The following is a 19,824-nucleotide window of genomic DNA, read 5'->3' as shown; positions in this document are numbered from 1 at the left end:
AGAGCCTGTTTATACTACCCTCATTATGGGAGGATCTTTTTTCTTCTTATTCTGATTGGTTGTTTGATTCTGTATGTTCCAAATCATTGATTTGATTGCTGGCTTCCTCCACTTTAGTATTGTTTCTTTGTAAATTGCTCTTCATCTCAATTAGTGCATCCTTTTTTTTTGACTGGATCTTTTTTTTATGCTGCTGAGGTCCTCATTAAGTTCCCTGAGCATCTTGATAACCAGTGTTTTGAACTCTGCATCTAATAGATTGCTTATTTCCATTTAATTTAGTTCTTTTTCTGGAATTTTGTTCTTCCATTTGGGCCATGTTGCTTTGTCTCCTTCTTTCAGCAGACTCCCTGTGTTTGTTTCTATGTATTAAGTAGAGCTCCTTTGATTCCCTATCTTGGTAGCATGGCTTAATATAGTAGGTGTCCTGTAGGGTACACTGGCACAGCCTCCCCTATCACCTAAGCAAGTCAGTTGAGGTGCACCCTTCGTGTGGGCTGAGTACAACCTTCTCTTGTAGTTGAACCTTGGTTGTTGTTGGCAGATCAATGGGTAGAATTTACCCAGGCCAGTTGGCTGTGACCCCTTACCACTAACCTCCACTCTCTGTGGAGGATCAGCTGTGCAGGAGCAAGGTGGTAGTACTCTGACATGGTCTGTGGTTGTCCACTGGGTGTGCTTGCCCTGGGGTTTTCTAGGTGGTACAGGCCAAGGTCAGCCCCCACCTGTGTTTTTCCAAGGCCATTTTGCCTGAGCTATAAAGCAATCTGAGATGGCTGCTGCTTGTGCTGGGCTTGGGGCTCACTGAGGCCAGTTGTTGTCTGCTTGAAAGGATTTAGGAATTTGTGAAGCATGAACCAACACCAGCCATTCATATGGAAAAACACCTTCAGTGGGTCCATAAGCTGGGTGGGGTGGAGTGTCTGGGGATCTCCAAGGTGGTCAAACAATGTGAGCCAGGTTGATGGAGTGTCAGATATGGCACCAGCTTGCCGGCTCTGTGGTTCTGTAGGGGGAGGGTCTAGAAAAGGCACAATGCTTTCTGCTTGCCTTGGTGCCAGACCCTTCAGCTTCTCCCACTGGTAACTTTCAAGCTGCTACCCCTATGCTGGATCTCAGAGGGAATGAGTCTGAGTAGGTGAGTCCATGTGTGGGTTCTTCAAGAGGAACTGCTTAAGGCTACAGCAGTTTCTTCCGCCAACTCAATCCCTGCTGGTTTTTGCAGTGAGAAGTTGTGGGTATCTATCTATCTTCCTGGCACTGGAACCCTGGGCTGGGCATCCTGGTGTGGGGCTGGGACTCCTCACTCCTGAGATACCCCTCCCGAATTTCTATCCACCACATGTGGGTGAGGAACCAGCCTGTTCCACATCTCTGCCCTTTCTACCAGTCTGGATGGATATGGTTTCTTTCATTCCATAGTTGTCAGACCCCCATTCAACTCGATTTCTGATGGTTCTGAGCGATGGTTGTTCTATATTTTAGTGAGAACTTTTATGTGGTTGTGCAAAGAGGTCTGCCTATGATGCCATCTTGACTAGAGTTCTTTTTTCCATTTTTTGAAGATTTCACATATAAGTGATCCCATGCAGCATTTGCCTTTCCCCAGCTTATTTCATTTAGCGCAATGCCCTCCAGGTTCACTCATGTTGTTACAAATAACATTATTTCCTTATTTTTAAAGGCTGAATAGTATTTCACTATATATATAATGTGTATATATGTATAATATATATATCATATACATGTATGTACAGATCATATTTTTTTATTTACCCACCAGACACTTAGAATGCTTCCATATCTTGGCTATTACAAATAATCATACAATGAACACAAAAGTACAGATGTCTTTTTGACATAATGGTTTTGTTTCCATTGGATATATACCCAGAAGGGGAATGGTTAGTTGGTAGTTCTATTTTTAATTTCTTGAGAATGTACATAGTGGTTGCACCAATTTACATTTCCACTGGCAGTGCCCAAGGGTTCTTCTCTTTCCTCTACATCCTCGTCCACACTTATCTCATCTCTGTTATAACAGCCATCCTAACAGGTGTGAGATCTCATTATAGGTCTCCCTCCCTGCCCCATTTACCTCATGATTAGTGATGTAGAGCACTTTTTCATATACCTGTTCACCATTGTATATTTTCTTTGCAAAAATACTTATTTAGGTCCTTTGCCCATTTTAAAATCCAGTTATTATTATTATTACTATTGAGTTGTATGAGTCACTTGGATACTAACTCTCACCAGTTCTGTGGTTAGCAAATATTGTCTTCCATTCCATAGGTTGCCTTTTCATTTTAATGATGCTTTCCTTTCCTCATAAGATTTTTAGTTTGATATAGTCCTACTTTTTGTTTTTGGTGTTAAAAATAAAATCATTGCCAAGACCAATGCCAAGGAGCTTACCACCCAATGTTTTATTTTAGAAGTTTTATGGTTTTAAGTCTTACCTTCTAGTATGTAATCCATTTTCAGTTGATTTTTGTGTATGGTGTACGTTAGTTGTCCAGTTCCATTCTCTTTTGCATGTGGCTGTCCAATTTTCCCAGCTGTATTTATTCAAGAGACTATGTTTCCCTGTAGTATATTCTTGGCTCCTTTGTCAAACATTAATTGACCATGGGTTTATTTCTGAGTTCTCTGGTCTCACCCAAATTGATCTATGTGTGTTTTTATGCCAATATCCTAACATTTTGATTACTATAGTTGTATATATAGTTTGAAATCAGGACGCATTATGCCTCTAGCTTTGTTCTTCTTCCTCAAGATCATGCTGGCTATTGTGGTTCCACACAAATTTCTTGAAAGAATGATCTCTGGTTTTCATTTCCCCGTCCTAACCTTTAATTCTTTTTGTAAACCATGTGCTCTACTGCAACATGGAAACTCTTCCTGAAGAGGTCACCAAATCTAATTACTTCTCTGTCTATATCATCAGTTAATAGTAGCTTCACCCAACCAATTATTCCAGTAAAAGCCCCAAGGCTCATCTTTTGTACCTCTTCCTTAATCCACAATATCCAGTCAGTCCATCAGCTAGTTCTGTTAATTATCTCCAAAGTACATTTGAATTGGTCCATTTCTCCACATTTCTTCACTGCTATGGCTTGTATCCGAGCCCCCTTTGTTTCATCTGGGTGATTAAAATAGCCAAACAAGTCCTACTTCTGCTCCTACACCCTTACCATGTGTTATCTCCAAGGCAATCAGAAATCCTTAAACTGTAAATTAGAGAATAATAAAAACTCTCACTTAACTGAAATTTTACTATATTTCAAGCACTGTTCTAAGGATTTTTAGATGAATTCCCTAATTTAATGCTTCAAATAATCTTCTGAGGTAAGTGATCTCATCATTCCTGTTTGTTTTTAGATGACAAATTTGAGGCACATGGGAAGCCAACTTGCCCTAGGTCACAGAGCTAGTAGATATGAAACTAGATTTCTCACATTCACCATCCATCTTCAGGGTGCATACTTGGCCACAATGCACTTAGCACAAAGCCAAGTCTTTACCGTGGCCTGAAATGCCCTACCTACCTCATGCCACTCTCCTGGCAGAAACATCAGCTACACTGGCTTTCATTCCTGCTTAGGGGTCTTTGTTCTTGCTATTTCTTTATTTTTCCTTTCTAGTTCCCAGTTGAAATATCACTTCATTAGAGATGCCTTCCTTAAAAGTGTATTCTAAAAAAATGCTTAATGGCAGTCCTGGCTGGTGTGGCTCAGTGGATTGAGTGCTGGCCTGCAAACCAAAGGGTCACTGGTTTGATTTCCAGTCAGGGCACATGCCTGGGTTGTGGGCCAGGTCCCCCAGTAGGAGGAGTGTGAGAGGCAACTACACATTGATCTTTCTCTCCCTCTCTTCTCCTCTCTCGAAAAATAAATAAATAAAATATTTTAAAAAACGTGTTCTCTAAAGTACCATATTTTGCTGTGTAAAATGTGCACTTTTTGCCCACATTTTTGAAGGAAAAATAAGGATGCGCATTACACATGGGTAGTACTAATTCCATTCCTGTGTAAATGTTTTTCTTTTATTTATGCTTATGTGTTAAAAGTGTAACTCTAGAAGGCAATAATGATATCTGTATGTTCAAAAATAAATGCAAAAATTCCTTTATAATACAAAAACAAGTATTTAAATATAAATAAATTAACAGTTGAATTAAAAGATTAAAATGAAGTATTTTTTTTCCTCAAAGTTTGGGCCAAAAGCCTGGGTACTTGTTATATACAGCAAAATACAGTAGTTCCCACTCAATCATTAAATCTTATTTTCTCAAAAAGACTTACCTCTATAGGAGATTATCATGTTATTTCTTTATTTGTTTGATGAATGCTTCTCCCTGACTAGAACATAAACCACTTGAGAATGGGTGGGGATAGGAGGAAGGAAAATTTGTCCCTCTAGTTTATAATGATATCCCAAGAACCACAAACGTAGCAGATTTTCAATAAATAATTGAGTAAATGAATGACTATTCTGCAATAGTTTTCCATGGAGCAGTGGACTCTTTTGATATGCAAGTTTAAATATTTTCTACAAGAATTTCTTCTATGCCCTGACCAGTGTGGCTCAGTTGGTTGGGTGTCGTCCTGCAAAGTCATAGGTCACTGGTCCAATTCCTAGCCAGAGCACATGCCTAGGTTCGGATTAGGTCCCTGGTCAGGGTGCATATGAGAGGCAACCTATTGATGTTTCTCTCACATTGATGTTTCTCTCTCTTTCCTTCTCCCTCCCTTCCACTCTCTCTAAAAAGAAATAAATACAATATTTAAAAAAGTATTTCTTCTACAAATACTCAAATATATTTAAACAATTTTCCTGTGTTTGTTTGGCTTTGTTTTTTTCAGGGACTTCATTTATATGTATGTTGACTTTGTCTTCCACCTCTGTTATCTTCTTATTAATCACTTCCATATCACATTATTAACTGCATTGACATCTCTCTCTATTTTTTACTACTTCCAATGTGACATTAATTTCTGTGGTAGCTTTCTTTCTTTCCTAGACTCTGATAGACCATTATTTCTTGATATTGTTTCAGCTTTCTTTTTTTTGATGTCTTCTATTTGAATTTTACTGATATCCTTTAGTTATTAAAACTATTTTTCTAAACTCTTCTACTTCCTGAGGTGTCTTAGTCTATCTCTTATTTATTTTCCTTCTCCTTACCCCAAACTGCCCCAGAATATATACATTAGTCGCAATCTTGTGTAGTTATTCATCTTTGAACAATTTTCTCCAGTCCAGCTATTTGCTGAAAAATAATGCAGAAGAAAATCACCAGTGCTGAACTGGACATAATCAACAGTTTCCGTTCAGGTTTGTTGTATGAACCCTCTCCCCCCAAATCTGTTATGCTCTTTGTCCTTGGAATGTGCACACTCAAGCTTCCAGGTAACTTAGGAGTTCAGTGTGGCCCTGGGTCAAGTTCTTAAGTCTCAATGTCGCTATGCTTTCTCTTTCACTTCTGTGTCTTCTGACACTGCTGTGCAGGTACAGGGCTGCTACAGCACTACCCCACACTTCTCTCACTCACCTATGTGCTTTATCTCCTATTCAAAGATTGTTGGATAAACTTTCAAAATTGGGGCAGTTACTGTATTTTGCCATGTATAATGTGCACCAGGCTTTTGTGCACATCATACACGGGACTATTATGCCCATGCCATGTAACCATTATACCCATGTATAATGTACCTCCTTATTTTTCCCTCAAAAATTCCAGCAAAAAGTGTACATTACACATGGCAAAATATGGTACTTTTAGCAATATCTATATTCTGCCAAAGCTTAAAGAAACACTATGCCACGGAACATCTGTGTTTTTGTTTGAAATTTTATATCATTTCAAGGATATTTTTCAGAGTCTGTAATTGGGACCACTTCTTCACTTAATCTGAGTGTTCTTTCCCTCCCCTGTCATCGTTCTAAAACCTTCAGGGGATGGGAGTGAAGGAACACATTTTTATTCTGTCCTTGTTAAACTGAAGCCTTCTCCAGAAAGTATTCTGCGGCATTTGCATTGAAATTTAATGACCTTAGTAAAATTTTTCTATTTATTAGACTTCTCTATTCATTCACTTCACAGCATGGATATGCCACATTGATTCAGCTGTGCTCCCATGATCAGCATCAAGTTTGCTGCCTTTTTTGTGGTTGTCGATACAAGGAAAAGTGCAGTGAACATTCTTGTATTTCCTCTCCTGTGACAGATTCATTTTTGAGGTGATTCATTTTTGACAGATTCACACCTTATTGAGGTGTGATTTAGATGCTATATAATCTGCATGTTTTCAGTGTGCAGGAATGATTTTTAGTAAATTACAGTGCTGTATAGGCATTGCAAACTAGTTTTAGAACTTTTCCTCTTCCAAAGGGATCCGTAGTGTCCATTTGCATCCACTCTCTATTCCGATTCTAGCACCAGGCAATCACTAACAGGTACACATTATAGAAGTCTGATTTGGGTTTTCCCCCAAATAAAAAATTATTAATGATCTTCAAATATTTTTCCAAAACTACCCACATTTTTTTTCTAGGGACTAGAGGTTAGGAGTAGGCAGTAGTTTCTTAATCAAAGGAGGAGAGCCCCTGTTCTCGAGGAGGAGGAGGAAGAGGAAGACTGTGAAGGAGCTGCGGTGTCCCAGGTGACAACACTTTGGGAAGAAGTGCTGAGGCAATGGATGCAGTGGCCAGGACCAGCTTACACAGCAGGAGACTGTGGCTTGCATTGTAAAATCACAACATTTTAAACTCCTGACATCAGCTTAGGGATCCAGCCCTACCTCCTCCCTTTACGGATGAATTAACTGTAGTTCAAATATGTTAAAAATTATGGCCAAGGTCACAGAGATATCTAGCCTGTAATAGGGTTCTGGAGATTATCTGCCTCTTCACACTCCTCATTCATGGAATGATTAAAAAGAAAGAGAGAACATTAACTCATACTTTTATTTTGCCACCTAAGCATAATTGTTTCAAGGCATTTTCGACACTTCTAAATCTAGTGTTTTAGATTTACAGGACACAGAATTATGAAAAACAAGCAGGCCTATATGCTAGGACAGACCTCATTGCCACTGCAGTATCCAGAACCTATAATGGCAAGGACCCTGTAATGGAGGAAATCTAGCAGTTAAGATGATCTGGGAATAGTGCCATAAATCCGTTGTGGCATAGTATTAAGTAAGTGACATCATCCCTTACCTACGCAGCCTTCTCCATCAGGCCGTCGGGTCATCCCGGGTGGGCAGATGCACATGAACGTGCCGATCAGATTCTTACACATCATGCCTCTAGATTCACAGTCGTGCAGTCCTTCAGCACATTCATCCAGGTCTATACCATATTTTTAATAGAAAAATATTAAAATAGGAAAGTCTCAGGAAAGGGCTTTTGTTCAGTAGTTTTAAGTCATATTTTTGGTTTGGGGGTCCAAAATGTAATCACACATGTGACACAGAAAGGAGGAGTCCCATCTTTCTGAGCTGCAGGCTATCTATATTTTAGATTTGGAAGTTTTAGCTTTGGTCCTAATAGTAAGAAGTCCAGGAAAAGGGGGTCTTTGCTGTAATGAGAGCCCAACAGTGTGACAATTGGTGAGCTCCTCGACGCATCCTATCTTTGACCTGACTGAACAGACTATCAAGTGTCTTGTTATCTAGGGATGGAAATCTACCAATGAAATGCTGTCACAGACATTTCTGTAAAGCTCTGGAAGAAGATAGCTGAGAAATACAAAATCATTAAAATATGTTCCCAGCATGGCAAGTAAAGTTCTAACCACTCCCTTGCTTGGGGCCTTACCTTTGCACATCTTCTGGTCTTCCCTGAGCGCGTAGCCAACTGGGCATGTGCATTCGTAGGACCCAAAGGTGTTCATGCAGCGGAAAGCACACAGCAGAGGGTTCTGGGCACACTCATTGATATCTGATCAAAGAAACAGGCAGCCATGTATGCACTTAGCCTAGGGTTCTAATTATTTGTTTGAAGAAACACTGATGTATTTACTTGCAAGTTACACAGAAAGCAATGGGATAATCTAACTTCCACTTCTCGTGTGGAGAACTAGATACCCAACAAGTTCATCCTCCAACAAATAACTATAACCTTTGAAAAAATACAAAAACTACTACCTAGAAAACATGTTAGTACTGAGTTGAAACTCAGCAAATAACGAGCAAGGAATAAGTTCTTTTTCCTTTTTTCCCTGGAATTACCCAGTCTGGGCAGTGGCAGCACCTGGCAGCTAAATCTTCAATAGAAACTTTCTCAGCTTCTGTGGAAGGAGCCTTGGGGCAAACAAAGTTGCTGAAGAGTGACGGGAGATCCCAAAAAGCAGAGGGCCAGAGATGGAAAAACAGTATTTTTTTTTTCTTTGCATACAGCCAGCCCAAGCAGCTGACTTAACCATGTATGTGTGGGGAAAATCAAAGAGGCTAACCGCCACGACTCACAGAGCAAAACTGAAATCGGAACCACTGTCTTCCGCAGGCCTGTCAGTCAGCTTTCATTTTCACTCGAGTTAACCGCATGCACATTCTTAGAAGTAATGTAACTGATTCCAGAAGATATCATTCACAATATCCAGGGTACAACCCGAAATTAAGCAACATAAGGAGGAGCCAGGAAAATGGGACCAGTCTCAAGGGAAAAGACAACCAATGGATGCGAACTCGGAGATGACCCAGATGCTGGAGTGATCAGACAAGGGCACTAAAGCAGCTACTGCAACTTTCCTTGAAGTAAAGGAAAATGTGTTTGTGATGAATATAATCATCAACTGAATATCAGAAAATAAAAACTGAGACATTAAGAATCCCTTTCTATATCAAGAAGAAATAATAAGGAAGTACCACTTGCCTTCACAATTCATCATGGGCCCTGGCTCAAAGCCTTCATTGCAATTGCATTCAAAACTCCCAATAACATTGGTGCATGTGCCATTTCCACACGGATTGCCTATTGAACATTCGTCAGTATCTGAAAAACAATATGAAAGTGCCATAACGCTTGGAGAAGTCTTAGTAATCGAAGCACACCTGTGAATATCCACCTGGCCTCACGCATTACCAGGATCTGTGTGGGGCACACAAAACTCTTGCCCTCCACCTACCTCAGCCTCAGGGGGCTGGCCTTTGTGATGTGCAGAGGACCCTGAAGGATCAGGCCAGCTGTGCTTGCTTCAGAACTTCCAGACCCAAAGAGGGCCATGGTTTTCTGCTCCAAGAGCAGGCATGGAAAATCATAAAATAAAATGGATCTCTTTCCCAGTTAGTGGTTTTGGCAATTAGAAATCTCTAGACACATCAGAGTTTGTATATTTTGGTGGAAGGCAGAGGTTGGGCAAATCTCTCCATCTTCACATAAACCAGGCCCACTGGAAAATGCAGGGTGGGAAAGTGCAGTTACTAGCTACCAAATCCCGCCACCACCCAGGGTGCTTGAGAAACCTTTTGCTGAATATGAGACATAAAACAGAACTTTAATGAATGTGGAGTCAACACTCACCCACACAGCGCACTCCAGTGTAGTCAAGGTTGTAACCCATTGGGCATTCACAGCGAAAAGACCCGTCTGTGTTGATGCACTGACCATTTGAGCAGATGCCCGGGCTCTCGAGACATTCATTGACATCTGAAACACAGAACTGCCCGTAAACTCCCTCGTATAAAAAGATATGCCAGAGCCGTGTATTCAAAAGACTTACAATTTTTAAAACATGTAAACATTTTTTCTATCCTAGAAATATATGATGTAGCTACCACAACAGTCTTATGGTAAATGTATGCATATAATATATAATAAATATTGTATATGTACACTGAATATAACGTACTAGATACATACAGTAAAATTAGCATGCTTTATAAAATAAAGGTACAACCATATACTCATATAAAGGAAGACTATAGGAGGAAAATGTAACAAGCCACACCTTCACGGGTATCATGAAGACTAGGAACGGTTCCATGGCCGTAAGGACACAAATCCTGGAATGCTACTACAGAGAAAAAACACAAATTTCCCATTATTGAAGATTCTCAACCCTCAGAGGACCTAAAAACTCATGAACAATACACATGCGAATTAGACTTCTCTTTCCTTTACAAACCTGTTTCTAACAAGAGCCTTTTATGTTATTTTGATGATGTATTTTAAAAGCAGCACAAATGAGCCTATTTGGAGAAGGTCACCTGAGCTTGCCCAGCTCCTTCCAGCATGGTACCTGCTGAGGGCTACTAGGTCTACCTGTTTGCTCCCTTACTGCTGAGCAGCTAAAGAGCCCTCTCTGCCACTCCTGACACAGAGGCCACACCAGTTCCTATTTTGCTGGGAACTGCCCTGCCATTAGGCTGTGTTAACAAGACCTGGAGGCTCTTGGTCTGCTATAGCCAATGGCTATGGCGCTGACGCAGCCTCTCCACGGGGATCCTGAGAGCCCCAGGCTGTGATACCGCACACGCACACACTCGGGGCTTCCCCGCAGCAACCTGGGGTGCAATTTTCACCCCCTGCTCACACCTCTCAGATTTTCTTTGAAAGAAAGTAATGCTAACCTTGGGGGGTGGGGAAGTCTTCCTCCCCACAACAGAGTGACTACCAGCACTTACAGGTGTTGAACACAGAGGCTGAAAGAAGTCTCCCAGACTAGGTTGCTCAGCGAACCCTTCAAGTTTGTATGTGATGGGGTAATTTCACCTTTGAAATATTCATAAATTATATAGACAGACCTACTTCTAACCAAAAATTCCCAAACCAGTGCAAAGCGGTGTGTTGTGCCGTTGCTCTCTCACCTTCATCATCTTTGGGGCACAGCTCGCAGGGGTCCCCCCAGCCCTCTCCTGGCATCTTACTGCAGCAGCATTTTGCCTTTGTGGTGTTGAAAGCTTTGGGTATAGAACACTTTCCATTTTCAAAGTTCGTGAAGCAGAAGCTCTGGCGAGTGTCTGTTCAAGAAAGCAAAAGCACAGTCCTCCTTGCTGGTCATTTCGAAAGGTGGAATGACTTGCACAGAACTCTGTTTCTGACAGAACGTTTCACATGGGGTGAACATATGCAGATCAGATTAGCAGTTAAAAGGTCTGGAAATCCTCAATTGCTGATTTCGCTTGCCAGTTTCAGTTGACTTGCCTATAAAATTTTATTTAATTACTTAAAATGATTAAAATATTTTTATAATGTGCTTGGGAAATCTGAGAAATTATGCTCAATATTATAATGATTTCCAGATCTTTTTCCACCATTACATGGTTGCCTAAAAAGACGATGTAAGTAACTTTCAGTTAGTTAAATCGCATAAAAACCAATTCATATAGGAATGTACAAATCAATCTACGTCAACAAAGTGAAAGAGTGAAACAAGAATTTTTCCTTTAGCGTGAAATTTTTTAAATACGTAGAAACAGCCAATAATTGAAAGTACCTTAAAATCTGTCCAGTGTATATACTTCTCAGACCTACAGTCTTTTAAAGTAAATGTGCTGTGGGACAGGGGTTCACAGAGGACCGACATTTTTAACTTACAGATGATGTATTTGCCATGCACATGCACTTTGTAGTGACAAATACTAGTGTAACGATGCACTGTCCAACTCTGAAGTTTCTGAGGGTGAGTTATGACAGAGCAGTCACTTCAAAGCTCACCAAAGCATCTGCGTCCGTTATCAGACAGCACAAAGCCAGGGGGGCAGATGCACTGGAAGCCCCCAGGAGTGTTGGTGCAGGAACCAAAAAGACAGATGTTGGGATCTTCGTCACATTCGTTTATATCTGCAGAACAGCAGAATTCATTACTTTAATCAAATCAGTACTCTGTTCAACATTTCAAAAGAAATACTTTATCCACACTGCAACAGTCTACTAGCCATTGGGTATTTAACATCAAACAAGAGATGACATTACGTAAATATTTTACTTATTCTTTAAAAGTAAACTATTCTTGCTTAAAAGTCAAGTTTCAACCCACCATATGGCCCAGATGCCCATGTCGATCTCCAGCTCCCTGCACTTGACCCCTAGGTGTGTATGTATGCCCATCTGCCTGCCCGACATGACCAGTTCCATCACTGCCTTAGGAACACTGCAAGCTCAACTGGTCCCCTTCTCTGATGCTCCTCTCAGCATCTTAAATTGGGATCCTGGAGTCACCTTTATTCCTCCACCTGACCATTTAGCCTCCATATGCAAAAAGCATGTGACCTCTCGATTCAACCCCCTGTGTACACTCAAATTCAACATCATTTGTCACTGGGATTACTGTAAATCTCCTAACTGGTTGCAGCACCTTCCTCTCTTTTCTCCACACTGCCACCAGGGCTGTCTTTCTAAAACACATGTCTATCTGAAAATCTGTGCCTATGGAACTAGGAGGACTGAGATGTATTTGGAAAATTTTATCACTCTCACCTCCTCCCAGAATGGTTCCTTAAAATAAACAGGAATTCCTTACCAGTGATGTTTGGCATATTTGGTTGGAGGTGCTTATTTAAAGGGTTATTTTGTCTAAGTGAAGGAACATGACACAGTTCCAGGCACATTAGGATGCAAGCTCCATGAGGCCATGACATGTCTGTCTGTCTGGATCACCAATGTCCCCTCAACTTAGTCTAGCAAAATGTCTAGCACACATTATGTCCTTAAGGTATATTTGCAGAATTTTCATTAGTGAGTTGTAACCCACTCTTTCTTTTCTTTTTTAAAGAATTTTATTAATTTATTTTTGAGCAGAGGAGAAGAAAAGGAGAAAGAGAGAGAGAGAAACATCAATGTGTGGTTGACTCTTATGTGACCTCACACTGGGAGCCCAGCCCACAACCCAGGCAGGTTGTGAATTGAACCAGCAACCCTTTGGTTTGCAGGCTAGTGCTCAATCCACTGAACAACACCTGCCAGGGCCCTCTCTTTCTTTTAAAACAACAAACAAACAAACAAACAAACAGACGAAAAACCTCCCCTGCAATGCTTCACACTGCCTGTAGCACTACGTTCAATCTTCTGTGCTGGCCATTCGATGCTCTTTACCACACTTGTGTTACCTGTGTCTGCAGATGGCCTCCTCTGCTCTGCTCCTGTCTTTGATTGGTAAATTCCTATCCAATATTTAAGAGTCACCTCGAATGTCACCAATCCTTTGTGATGAGCTTCCTTGACATGCCCCTTGTCACCACTGCTATCATTATTCATAGCCTCCCACGCTGCTCCTACATCCTGAATACACCTCCAGTGCAGTGGCTGCCACACTGGATCAGAAGAGTATCTTCACAGAGCAGGTTTGTTTACAAAATATGTCTTTTTTTTAACTGTTTTTTTTAAAGATTTTTATTTATTTATCTTTAGAGGGGAAGGGAAGGAGAGAATGAGAGAAATATTAGTGTATGGTTGCCTTTCATGCGTCCCCTGCCAGGAACTGGGAACAGGCCTGCAACCCAGGCATCTGTCCTGACTGAGAATTGAACCGCGATCATGTGGTTTGCAGGCCCGCGCTCAATCCACTGAGCTACACCAGCCAGGGCAAAATATGTCTTTTTTTTAGGCAATAAGCTACCTGAAGGCAAGACCTGTATTCCAGCACCTGAAAGGCACCAAGTTGAGTATAACGTCCATTGTGTGTTAGAACGGATTTGCGTGTGTGCGTATGAGTGTAAAAATAGGTTTGTGTGTGAAGCATTTCATTTAGAAAAAATTGACAGAAGAGAGTCAGATCCAAAGAAAATATTCTTCCAGTGATGAAAGTTAACTAAAAACCAATTTTTCAGAAATGTAAAATAGTGGCATTGCTAACAACGGATAAAGAATATAAAATATTTCTTAAGTATAATAAAATATAACCAAATCACAGGTGTTTTTTTCACTGAGAAAAGGCAGCTGAGTCTGACACAAGGAAGCACATGTATTTCTATTTCCCTCCTAATGGGTGACATATGGCTACTGCTGTTCCAAAATGGGATGGATCACAAGAATAATGAACTGAGAATAAATATGGAGGAAGAAAATGAAAGAAAAAATCCTTAAACATCCCAATAAGTTTCTTACTAAGATGCTTCTATTATTTATTGTTTTTTAAGTATTCAGAACACTAGACAATCTTACAATGAGTTATGCGAATCAGAGAGAAAAGGGAGAAGGTATATAAACCAAATTGGAATGACTAGGGATATCCATTATATGTAATTATATGCTCTAAAAATAATTAAATTTAATGAAGTAAGCTATTTCCTTCAGTTCTGTCTACATAAATACCCTGAATGTGAACAGAAGAGCTACATGGAATATTTTAATACGTGGGTAACAGAAAGTCAGAAACACCCTCAAGCAATCACCCTAAGATTTTGGTGCTTCTGAATTTCAGCAAGACTGTAAAAACTAATTTGTATAAAAGTGAAATAAAGTAACTGTAAAAAGGTTGGCCTTCATCATGTCCACCAGGAGATTCTGGGACCTACTTTTGATGTGGCTACAATGTTCTTGTAAGCTGGAAAAGTTTCAACAGAAAAACATCTGTTATGACAAATGGATTAATATTTTCTGTTTTGACATGAGGCCTTCCCAAGGAGAAAAAAAGTCTCAACAGCATTGTGAAGATTTTCTGCTTCACATTTCTAGGACTCTGGACACCTTTAATAGCTGTTTTAAAATTGGGTGCCAAAGATTACAATTTTTGTAGACACTCTTTAAATTCAGTAGAAAGTCTCTGCTGGCATTTGGAAAAAAGATTAGAGCACACCAAAAATTCTTTTACTAGCAGAAGACTGCTGTTACTGAAAATCCCGCATCCCTAAATTCTGTATTCCCATCACTCAAATCACCTCTGATGATTCACCTCCCACCTTCAAATCACTTCTGATGACTCAATAAGACAAATGTATGCAGCTGCGTGTTTAACTCCTTGGGTGGGCACACCGCAGTGGTCCGGACGCCACAGACCTCCACAGAGTCTGTACCAGGTCTCCCTACGCTGAACAGCTCGGGGACCTCAGAATCCACGGTAGCCTTACCGATACAGTTCTCGCTCTTTACTTCATACCCTGGGGGACAGATGCATCTGAAGGACCCCTCCAAATTCTGACAGGTACCGGGAGAACAAGAGCCAGGAAGGGCTACACATTCATTGGTATCTTTAAAGAGAAACAAAATAAAAATTACTCAAATATGAGCTAACTGTTGCTGAGTGATATTAACATAAATTCCGCTTTGGCCTTCTGATCTGCGAGGTTCCTAAGGACAAATACGCCCCGAGACACTCTTTTGACATCTTGGGTCTTCCTCATTTGACCAGAGGCAAATTTCCTTGTTCTGTTCCCTTTGACTACTTTTACTTAGACATGGATAGCCTCAAGCTCCCAATAAAAACACCGCACCTGCGTAATTTTCAATTGTTGGCTAATTTCTTATAAGGAATATTTCTTTTAAAAAATTTTTTTAAACTTAACTATTGTTCAAGTACAGTTTTCCATCCCCCACCTCCCTCCCAGCCCACCCCCCTCAGTTGTTCTCCATAGGAATATTTCTTAACTTGGTCATGTAATCAGATGCTCAAGTAAAACGTGAATGAGTTCTTAAGTGGGGACTGGCGGGGTGGGGATAGAAAACAATAGAAAGACTGTTGATTATTCAGATACTTACCTATACAGTTCTTGCCATCTGGAGTAAGTTCATAACCTTCATTACACAAACACTTGAAGGAGCCAATTTCGTTAAAACACCGTCCATTTCTGCACACCTGGCCAAAAAAGGAACTGCACTCATCTACGTCTGTAAGCAAACAGGAGTCAGCTTTTAAGTGGGAGCTCTCACACATATACTGTGCCAAAAGTCGCAACTTAACAACATATTTGTTGGTAGACACTCACAGAAACCCTACACTACAACTGCTCATCACCACAGAGAAAAGTGGCTTGTGTCCTCAGTATCGTGTGACTAATAAGGTCGCATAGAACCCTACTGTATTTCAACCACAAGGGCACATTTTGGATATTAATATAGCTAAAAAATTTATAACCAAGTAAAAGTTGAAGGTTTCAGGTGAAACTTTCCCTTCTTTCCCATTGAAAAAATACTTCTTTTCCCAGAGGCAGAGGAATATATAAATTTAACTTGACTGCATAGTTGGCAACTGACCTTCCCTGGAGATAAGCTGACAATATTCAAAGGACAAATCATGGAGCATATTAAATACAGAAAAATCAATTATATTAAAAAGGCTCTAGAATCACTGACATGTTTTACTGACAGAATACTAAATTTGAAAATAAATATCCTTTGGTGTCAGGTTTTCAGTGAAGCTCAGGGCTGACTGCAGTTGAGTAATTTTCTGGGCTGTTTGAAGATTGTGCTTTGATCAGAAACACGTCTGGGTCTTCAGTTCTCTGTGGCTGTGCAGAGGGTCTGAGAAACTATAGACAAGACGGTAGTAGTTGAATAAAATGTTCAATTAGCTGGGCACTGTTCTCCCAGTTGCAGAATTTTGAAAAATAAAGAAAACTGAGAGGAACATATGTTGGGTTAAATTAGGAGATAGGTTTGAGCCATGATGGCCCCATAATGGTAGAAAGCCTGTTACTTTCGCATCTCTCACAAGGACATGGGAATGAAGTCAGGCTATGTGCTACAGCATCGTCAGCACAGCGCCCGACACAGGGTAAAGGAGAAACACTGACAGCCCTGGTTGTCATCTCTCCCATTACCTCCTCCACCAAACACAGACACTGCCCCCACTCGCTAGCAATTCCTATTTCAATTCCTATTTCAATCCTATTTCAATTCCTATTTTCAATTTCCTATTTTTAGGGCAGAGGCTAAAATCCTGTACCACTGCATAGTAGGCAGTTTTATTTTCCATTGCAAATCTGAAGTTGGTCACACACAGAGATCAAACAGGCTTCGAGGGTCGGTGTGGAAACCCAGGCGCCGTGTGCTGTTTCTGTGGGAAAGGACGCCCCTGGCTTCAAAAGCTGATGGAACATGAAGTTCCAACACACAACATGTTAGGTTGAAGACCATCAGTGTTTGAATATAAATCAAAAATAGATTATATTAAATAACTGTAACAATGCTGAAACAATGACAGGTCCATCCTCCATCCCAGTGAAAGCGTGCAAGTAACCCCATAGCATAGCACGGTCCCCATGCATCGACCACCTGCCTGGCTGTCCCCTGAACCGACTGGCTGATTGACAGAAGAGCTCAATCCAGCAAACCATTTCGTCATTATTTGTGCCACTACGAAGGCTTTAGTTAACTAGGAATTAATGATGTCATATACCTTTTGGCACACATCTGCAATTTTAATAATGAGAATGTTTATTCTTTGGTGTGATTTTTTATTTCTGTGTGCTGTGTGGAAATGGCACGGGAGCGCCAGGAGCCCGACACGGACTGCGTACTTACCCAGGCAATCGTTATTATGAGTGAGCTCAAACCCTGGATAGCAGAGACAGTTATAGGACCCCACGGTGTTTTTACAAGTTCCGTTTCCACAAGGATGCCGCTCACATTCATCGACATCTACGAAGAAACACTGGCTCAAACGGATCAATTTTTAATGAGAAAAACACAGCCTATTCAACATTCATATTACTTTCCTGATTTAGTTAGATTGTCCTCATGCAATACTAGGAACTCATATTTACTTAAAAGAAAATAAGTATGGGGTAGAAAAAATGCTAAATTATAAAATTATATGAAAAAGTGCTGTTTAATGACTAACAGGCAAATGTAACTCTCAGAACAAGGCTAAGCAAGCATCCCCTTAAATGAGGTGGGTTTTTTTGGTTGTTGCTTTTGTTTTTTTGTTTTTATAAATTTTTTTGTTGTTATTCTATTGCAGTTGTCCCAATTTTCCTCCTCCCCGCAGCCCACCCCTGCTCCCACAGGAATGGTGGTGTTTTAATGAATGAATAGTTTGCTTGTTGACTGTAGGGAAACTAACCTTTTGAAACCTTAAAAGAATTCTGTTCTATTAGGCACTATAAACACTCTCCCAGACATCTAGAAACCTTTATTTGATCAGCACAACAAAGAAACTTTAGTTTCCTAGATTTTATGAATTAGTGGAATCCAGATTGAAGAAGTCAATTAGAATGCAATATTGTTAGCCTTCAAAATATGAAATTGCGGTAATTCTTAGAAAAATCACTCTCATACAAGAGAGCAGATTTCCTAGACTGTGAACTCCAGGTTGCTGAACCTCGTCCACCATGGGGGTGGGGGTGGGGATATTGTTCTTTAGGAAGAATGCTATGAGGAAGAAAGCTTTGTTTAAGAGAGGTATTGCCAAGGAGTGTAGCTGACTTGTCCTGGATGAATTGTTAGGATTGAGGGCAGATTTCTCCATATGAATTTCTGAATAATAAACCTCTTATTTTTTGGCAAATCATATTCTCTGATGCAAATAGGGCCAGATCCTCTACGAGTCCTTTGCACAAGCATCTCCTAGAGAACTTTTCCTCTCACTGAGAGACAAGCCCAAGGAGGAGCCCTTAGGAGGCAGTGGGTGAACGGAGCGTTTTCCTGGTGCTCCTCACTGTGTGGACACACCACCAAGTAAACCAGCTCTGCAGTGCTGAAATCCGACTTCACTCCTCACATGGATGTTATCTTCGATGCCAAAAGAGTAGATTCACAGTTTTGGCTTCTCCTAAATTGAGAACATGCTAATTATAAATAGCCAAGTTATGCTTTGATTTTCCTCCTTCAAGTGCAAGGCATGGAGAACACTTTTTGCAAAGATAGAGCCAGTGGCTGACATCTCATTGAAGGAGCTATGTTGAGTTCCAAGGTATCCACCCATCTGCATTTGCAATCTTATTCATCATCAGCTCAGTGTGTACTTACTGAACACTATCACTGTTTAACTAACTATTACATTAGCTACTGTTGCTTCTACAAGTTGTTTTTAAGAGTTAAAACTCAAAAGCAGAAAAAACCCATGTATTCAATGATTTGGGGGAAATGGGGTATATACGTATATATGTATGTATGTGCATGTATATATATTCATTTCAAAACTGTCACACTTGCTACTTACTCCCTGGCATTCTTGTAGTCAAAAAGGCTTTCCTCCATGGTGACAGAGAAGGGCACAGGGCAGCTGGTACTGCAGTGACTGCCACACAGTCCTGAGCACCCCAGAGCCCAGGTAAAAGTCATCTGGAGAAAAGGGCTGTGAACACTGAACTGAGGAACATATTATGATGTGTCCCTGCTCACAGATTTTATACTGAATGAAACCATAAACAATTCAACATAGTTAACTTTTTGCAAGATTGTTTCTGATAACGGCATGTCAATTTGGCAAGCGACCAAACTATAGCCTCTTCTGGACGTGCTGCTCCCCCTCGCCCTCTGGAGCTAACGCCCCCTCTTACCCATGCACATGGTCTGGTCCTGAGAAGCCTTGAAGCCATTGTGGCAGACACACTGGTAACTTCCTTGCAAATCAACACACAGCCCATGACTGCAAACATTAGGAATTTCTAAACACTCGTTGCGATCTAAAACAAAGAAAGACAACGTTTCACATATCTGATTTTTATTAAGATTCCTTCATTTTTTTCACAGGCATGTTTCTATAACCTGCTATTAATTATTACCCATAGGCTGAAAGTGAACCATGACAACAGCTGAATCAAAAAAAAGACTTTAAAGTGTCCGAGTCTCTTTCTTTTAAAAATCATGCAACTTTTATATGACTGGCATCTCAAGGATACCATTTTACTTTCGGTCCAATACTCGGAAAATCCACTGAAGAGACCTCTTTTCTGAACAAAGTAATCTACTCTATATGGTGAAACAGGTTCAACA

The 19,824-nt window shown here is 40.5% G+C and overlaps 1 protein-coding gene across 1 annotated transcript in view; it reads right to left on the bottom strand.

The window, feature by feature from the left end:
- FBN2 (fibrillin 2) overlaps nucleotides 1–19,824 on the bottom strand; it is a 269,378-nt gene that overhangs the window by 23,390 nt on the left and 226,164 nt on the right. Inside the window, exons 45-55 of the mRNA XM_037028439.1 lie at nucleotides 19,389–19,514; nucleotides 17,410–17,526; nucleotides 15,646–15,774; nucleotides 15,018–15,137; nucleotides 11,668–11,793; nucleotides 10,818–10,970; nucleotides 9,959–10,024; nucleotides 9,532–9,657; nucleotides 8,884–9,003; nucleotides 7,828–7,950; nucleotides 7,228–7,359 (exon numbers count right to left, since the gene is read on the bottom strand). Of these exons, the coding sequence (XP_036884334.1) occupies nucleotides 7,228–7,359; nucleotides 7,828–7,950; nucleotides 8,884–9,003; nucleotides 9,532–9,657; nucleotides 9,959–10,024; nucleotides 10,818–10,970; nucleotides 11,668–11,793; nucleotides 15,018–15,137; nucleotides 15,646–15,774; nucleotides 17,410–17,526; nucleotides 19,389–19,514 (1,338 nt within the window). The remainder of the gene's footprint in view (nucleotides 1–7,227; nucleotides 7,360–7,827; nucleotides 7,951–8,883; nucleotides 9,004–9,531; nucleotides 9,658–9,958; nucleotides 10,025–10,817; nucleotides 10,971–11,667; nucleotides 11,794–15,017; nucleotides 15,138–15,645; nucleotides 15,775–17,409; nucleotides 17,527–19,388; nucleotides 19,515–19,824) is intronic.

Source organism: Sturnira hondurensis, unplaced genomic scaffold (genome assembly GCF_014824575.4).
Source record: "Sturnira hondurensis isolate 20B ecotype Veracruz unplaced genomic scaffold, ASM1482457v3 Scaffold0001509, whole genome shotgun sequence".
NCBI classification, from domain to species: Eukaryota; Metazoa; Chordata; class Mammalia; order Chiroptera; family Phyllostomidae; genus Sturnira; species Sturnira hondurensis.
Note: the sequence above shows the minus strand (reverse complement) of the source record. Positions and strands in the feature narration are given on the sequence as shown.